We start from the raw sequence: 6,093 nt of genomic DNA on the forward strand, positions 1-6,093 counted from the left end.
CTCTTGCTCGAATGGTTTAATTGTGTTCACTTATTTACCCAAGAGCTATAATGGAGTTTTACCTTGGAGGGTGAAACCCAAAATGATCCTAATTTCTGACAAAAATGGTGTTTGAAATCAACAGGAAAAACTGGATTTAAATAAATAAACGGACAACTTCCTTGTGTAACTAGGACCGGTCTGTCCTATTGCTTCTTGATGCGCTAACATATCAACAAATCAGTACTTGGAAAAAGAACCCAAACTGAATAAATTGCCTTTATTATTGAAGATTTTAAAATAACAATGCTTTTTAAAAAAGTATAGGCTGGCATGAATTAAAAAGTCATCTGTCACATACAGGCCATTCATTAGTGGGCAAATTAGTCAACAAAAGTCTGCAGTTGCTACTACAGGATAGATATTGTTTATATATATATATAACATTTTCTATTATAGTATCATTGTATTTTCTCATGTATGCATTTTTATTTTCTCATATCTACTGAATTTTTATATATGCTTCCAATCAAAGAACAAGGCTATGGACTGTAGCAAAGGTTTAATGACTTACATAGAATCATTCTCAATAAAAATGTGCCATGTGTGTTATAAACACATAAAAATGTATTTCAACTCATCAATCTCCTCAATCAATTATTCTTATGTATAAATGCATACATACATATACATTTAAGTGAAGTAAGAAAAAACTTATGGGAAACCACTTCATTATTCATTACATGCATTGTCACTATAGTTGTGACAATAAATACATCCCTGAAAGCTGATTTACTTCTACTATGTAGGATTCTAACCATAAAAAGTGACAGATGTCAAAGAAGGTAACAGAAGTATTTCAACCAACTTACCAATTTTTAGTGCAACATATCCCACAGTTAAAAATAGTGTTGAATATCTCTTTTAAACAATGAAACAAACTGTATTCTTAATTCATTTCACATGTCATATGTGTGACTAATGTACGCGTTTGCAAAACATGCATAATGTATAATGTTCTACGTATGCTCATTTGGAACCTCTACCAAAATGTATACAGTCAAATTGGAAGTTTCATGTAACTTAGTAGTTTTAATTCAGCTGAATGTTGTGAGTGCCATGAGATGGATGTTCATACCAGACACTGAAAGGCCTCTGGCTTTAGCTTGATTCTACTTTGGGCAGCTGCTTCTCATAGGACACCTGCTCCTCTGCAGGCAGTAGCTCCTCCTTATCATCCAGTATGAAGGACCTCCAGTGGGCGTTTCTGCGCATTGCGATCAGGATCAAACCTACCAGAAGTAGGGCAGACATGATGGCCAGGGTGGCCACTAGGAAGAAGGCTGGGAATAAGATACGCAAGACATGTTACATTTTGTAATCAAAACAAACTCAAGAAATATTTCTTATTATTATCAATGTTGAAAACAGTTGTGCTGCTTAATATTTTTGTTGAAAACATGACGCATTTATTTTCAGGATTCTTTGATGAATAAAAAGTTCAAAAGAACAGCACTTATAAATAGAAATAGAAATCATTTGTAAATAAATGCCTTTACTGTCACTTTTGGTCAATTTAACGTGTTCTTGCTTAATAAAAGTAAATTAATTTATTTTTTTGAAAGTCAGTTTTATGGGCTTTTATGCCTTTTTATTGAGATACAGTAGAGAGACGACAGGAAAGCACTGGGAAGAGAGAGGGGAGCGGGATCAACAAAGGACCTCGAGACGGGAATCGAACTTGGGTCGCTGTGAGCGCAGTTGTGCTATGTGTCGAGACACACTAACCACGAGGCTATTGGCACTGACGTAAATTAATTTCTTTAACAAAATATTACTGACCCCAAACTTTTGGAAACAAGTGTGGGTATATAAATTATAATTACTTGATATCTATAATTTTTTTTTATAACTGGTTGGATGTTTGTTTGGTGTTTTAAAACCATGCCAGCTCCCTTGAGTATTTCCATGCCGAAATCAAGTTGAAAAAGTATAAAAGAACAATTTATAACATATATAAGGTATTTAAAGTTTGCTTCAGATAAAAACTCTAAAATGAATTTAGAATTAATTAATATAATTACTATAATTATGATCATTCTAATGAATTAAATTAATTTTAATACATATCAGGTATTTAACAATGCCTTACCTGGAGTCCAGCGGTTACGTTCGTAACCTGTAGAAAAAGAAATACAACAATATAAGCTACCAGCAAAACAAAGTCACAAATGTACTACCAGAAGGAGAATTGCTGTTGTCCTCTTACCATCTTTCCCGGAGCAAGCTGCCATGCACTCTTCCTCACTGCTGTAGCGGTTTAGGTTTCCCTGGCAGCCTCCATAGATGAAGGGCTTACAAGACTGAGTGTTGGGCTCAAAGTAAAACACTGGGAAGGCTGCACGGCACGGGCCAGAGTCGGATGGCATGGCACATGTTTCTGTATTAAATTACAGGATAAAGAAAGTTTGGTTCATATTGTATAAACATTCACTATTGCATTATTGGTAATACGTTTGAAATACAGAAATTCGAGACAGCTGATGTAGAATCTGACAGAGATTCTTGACGTGATTTTTTTTTGGCATTTTACCTTCAAAGCTGCGGATGCTGTAAGGAGAAGTGGGAACGACAGGTTCCTTCTTGTTGCTGGGAATGACCCTCACTGGGATGCATACACACAGAGTTATAATTTCATAGTGATTTATAGCGATGATGGATGATCAGGAAATGAACAGTCACACACAAGTGTACCTGTGCAGGTTGTCATGCATGATTCCTCAGTCTTATAATTGTTCTGGTTGCCACCACAACCTCCATAGATGAATAGTTGACAGGTGCCATTGTTGTAGTAATAGCGTCTAATGGAGGCTTTGCAGAGTCCGGTCTGTGCGGGAGCCAGACACTTCTCTGATACGGCAAGACAGATGGGAAGAAGACATTAGAACCAATAGTGTGCAACTGTACTCTGCTTAAAGATGTGGACAATGTAAAAACACTAAAACTTATTTAATTTAAATAGTAAAAAAATAAAGATAAAATACCTTGGAATTCATCTGATGTCATTTCAGGAAGAGGTTCAACGTCTGAGGAAAGAGATACAGAATATGTATTGTTTTATCTGTCACAAGTAAAATGGATACTACTAAAGACAAAATAGTGTCTATCATCCATTTTGAAGTTCATACAATCTCAGTTTTAATTGAACTGTGAAAGATTAGTATTCAAGACTACTATGCAAACGTGTCCTGGACCCCCCCAGACAAACTTTTTATTCTTTACAAAAGTTTTTAGAGGCCATTATTCAGTTTTCACATGGTTCTTCAGAAATCATTCTAATATGCTGATTTGCTGCTCAAGAAACATTTTTTATTTTTATCAATTCTCAGAATTGAGCAGTCCCTGGGTCCTGGACCCCCATACCCTCGTTTAATTAATTACAAAAGGATCAATTAATGTGTTTTATTATATATTATTAGTTGAGCATGATTGTTGAGCGTTCTGACACAAATTGAGCTAACTATTCATAAAAGGTTCAGTCAGTTAAGCATCACTCTTCAGCTGTGTCATAATCACTCATGTCTGAGAACCAGTCTCACTGGTATATCTTGATAACAGACAGATTTGATTACCAATGTTGTTTTCAGGTATGGACATTCTGCTGCGTTGAGCGATGGAATGAGAGTCCGCGAGCACAGCACCTGAAGAGAGCAGAGAGACACTTTAAATTACTATACTGTGTGTGTATATAACTACATGTTTCTGAACAAGACACATACAATACCATTTAAAAGTTGGTAATCAGTGAGATTTTTTTATCTTTTAAAAGAAGTCTATTATGCTCACCAAGCCTATATTTGATCAAAAATACATTTATCTGAAATAGAAATCCTTTGTGACATTATAAATGTCTTTATTGCCACTTTTGATCAATTTAATGCATCCTTGCTGAATAAAATAATTAATGTTTTTTTTTTTTATCTTACAGAGGCCAAACTTTTAAATGGTAGTGTAATTCAGTAACTAAATATCAAACTAATTTTTTCCATGTTTTCTAAGGAAAATTAAGGCTAAGGAATGTTCTATATAAAAAACAATGTAGTGCAAGTCCCATGGACACAGTTTGCACAATTTGTAAGTGGACCAGACAGAGGTGTCGGCGATTCTTCCTATTGTGAAGTCATGCAGTCAGTGTTGCCAATTTGGGGATTTTGTCGCCAAATTTAGCTTCATGCAGCACTGCGCAGACCGATCGGCGGCTGACTTGAAGCAGTGCATACCGGTTAGAAATTTAGTCCGACTTGAACCGGCGCCGACGCTACGTCACTGTCACGTGTGGCATCAAAGTACAGCGATAGCGTTTCAAGAGCAGCCGGTTAACTCAGCTGGTGCAGTTTCTCAAGAGCGACTGCAGGAGCGCTGATGACGACACAGCTGTTTCAGTCGTTGATCGCCGTCTGTAGCCGTGCTTCAAGTCGAACGCACCTACTATGATGGCGGATCCAAAAGAGTTATTTTTAATAAAACTTTCATTTCTTCGTTTAATAACCTATAAGTGAGTGTCTTTATTGTTGCTGGGTTTCCATTAAAAAAAATAAATAAAAAATAACAATGAACCACAAACTAAGCATTCCTTTTAAATAAGGGAAAATACCTTATTTATTTGTTTTACAACGCAAGGCTAGGCCCTATATCTTATTCATTTTGTTAATAAAAGTTAGATGTTTAATATATGCGAATTTGCCATTGTACAATTTTATGGCTGATGTGTTTTAATTAAGATAATAAATCACAAACTATGATCGTTTTAAGGTAGCCTGAGGGAAAATCCATATTCATTTTGTTTAGAAAAGTTCAGTTTGATATTGGTGAATTTATCATTGTACTATTTTATTGTATAGCCTTTTTTTCATTAATAATAACGATCCATAAGCATTCGTTTAAAGTAAGGGGGAAATCCAAAAACCTTTCATTTATTTGTGTTACAACTTAGGTAGGCTACATCAGTCTTATTCGTTCTGTTCATAAAAGTTTTATGTTTAATATAAGCGACTTTGTCATTGTAGCATTGCTGATGTTGTGTGTGTGTGTGTTTTCATTAAGAGTAGGCCTAATATTGAATCAACCTTAAGCATTTTTTTTCCAAGAATAGGAAAGACCTAACATTAAATATCAAAATAAGCGCTACATGTGAGAATGCGAGATTTGTTGCTGCTGAGGTAGACGCTCTCACTCTTTCTCTGCTGCCTCTTTGGCCTCTTTGAAATGGTCGTTAATTCTTAATTTGGGTACAGAACAGACATGTTACAGGTAATAATACAATCAGTGGCGTAGCAAGTCAGCCCTGGGCCCATATGCAAAAAAATAGCATTTTTTTTTGTAAGGTTATGGGCTTCAACTCGGTTAACTTAACTTGGGCCCTATTGTTGATTTTTCTGAAGTAAATAACGTTACGTGAATCATGACTATTCACAAGCTGTTTTATGGTATAGGCTAAAAGCTTGGAAATTATATTTAAAGTTTTCAAGTCCATTGTTTGTAGCAGGCAAGTCACCCAATAATCGAAGCTTTGTGCTTTGTTACTACAAAGTCTCAGCCTTCTGTCAATTTTATGAAAAAAAAAAATACAAACAATAAATGTGTTTTTACGCTCTTTAATTTGTAGTGAGATAATTCGCCTCAGTTCAAGCGGCATATGAATCAATGATATTTTCCTCTTTAAAATTTGCAGCACGAAATAAATAAATAAAAGAATATTTGAATGCATGAAAAAAATCTGAACAATTTAATACAAACGAATGTCTCATGAAATCGATCAATCAGAGTTTTAAAAAACGTTAATAAGTCTGCATTTTATTGCTGTTTTTAATGTTAAATGTGAAGAATGACAGATGCCACAGAAATTTTTTTTTTTTGGCGAAGTAGCCTATAGGTGGAATTTTCACATTAATTTCATAACATGATTTTATTATCGTAATTTTTACTTTATTGTTAAAATATTATGACGTTAATCTTATTTATTTAGTTATTTTTCAATGCGGCACTAAAATGCTGCTGTAGGCTATTTGTAGCTACTGAATGCAAACACAATTTTGGCACAGCGGCCCAAAAAAC

The 6,093-nt window shown here is 34.8% G+C and overlaps 1 protein-coding gene across 2 annotated transcripts in view; it reads right to left on the reverse strand.

Moving 5' to 3' along the window:
- Positions 1 to 322: 322 nt before the first annotated feature.
- LOC107729128 (kunitz-type serine protease inhibitor 6-like) overlaps positions 323 to 6,093 on the reverse strand; it is a 16,772-nt gene continuing 11,001 nt past the window's right edge. For both annotated transcript variants that reach the window (XM_016539513.1, XM_016539514.1), the window contains exons 3-9: positions 3,612 to 3,680; positions 3,024 to 3,065; positions 2,734 to 2,889; positions 2,573 to 2,644; positions 2,249 to 2,419; positions 2,132 to 2,158; positions 323 to 1,322 (exon numbers count right to left, since the gene is read on the reverse strand). In XM_016539513.1, the coding sequence (XP_016394999.1) occupies positions 1,141 to 1,322; positions 2,132 to 2,158; positions 2,249 to 2,419; positions 2,573 to 2,644; positions 2,734 to 2,889; positions 3,024 to 3,065; positions 3,612 to 3,680 (719 nt within the window). In that variant the 3' untranslated portion in view covers positions 323 to 1,140. The remainder of the gene's footprint in view (positions 1,323 to 2,131; positions 2,159 to 2,248; positions 2,420 to 2,572; positions 2,645 to 2,733; positions 2,890 to 3,023; positions 3,066 to 3,611; positions 3,681 to 6,093) is intronic.

The sequence above is a fragment of the Sinocyclocheilus rhinocerous genome, unplaced genomic scaffold (genome assembly GCF_001515625.1).
Source record: "Sinocyclocheilus rhinocerous isolate Xijiao unplaced genomic scaffold, SAMN03320098_v1.1 scaffold1870, whole genome shotgun sequence".
NCBI classification, from domain to species: Eukaryota; Metazoa; Chordata; class Actinopteri; order Cypriniformes; family Cyprinidae; genus Sinocyclocheilus; species Sinocyclocheilus rhinocerous.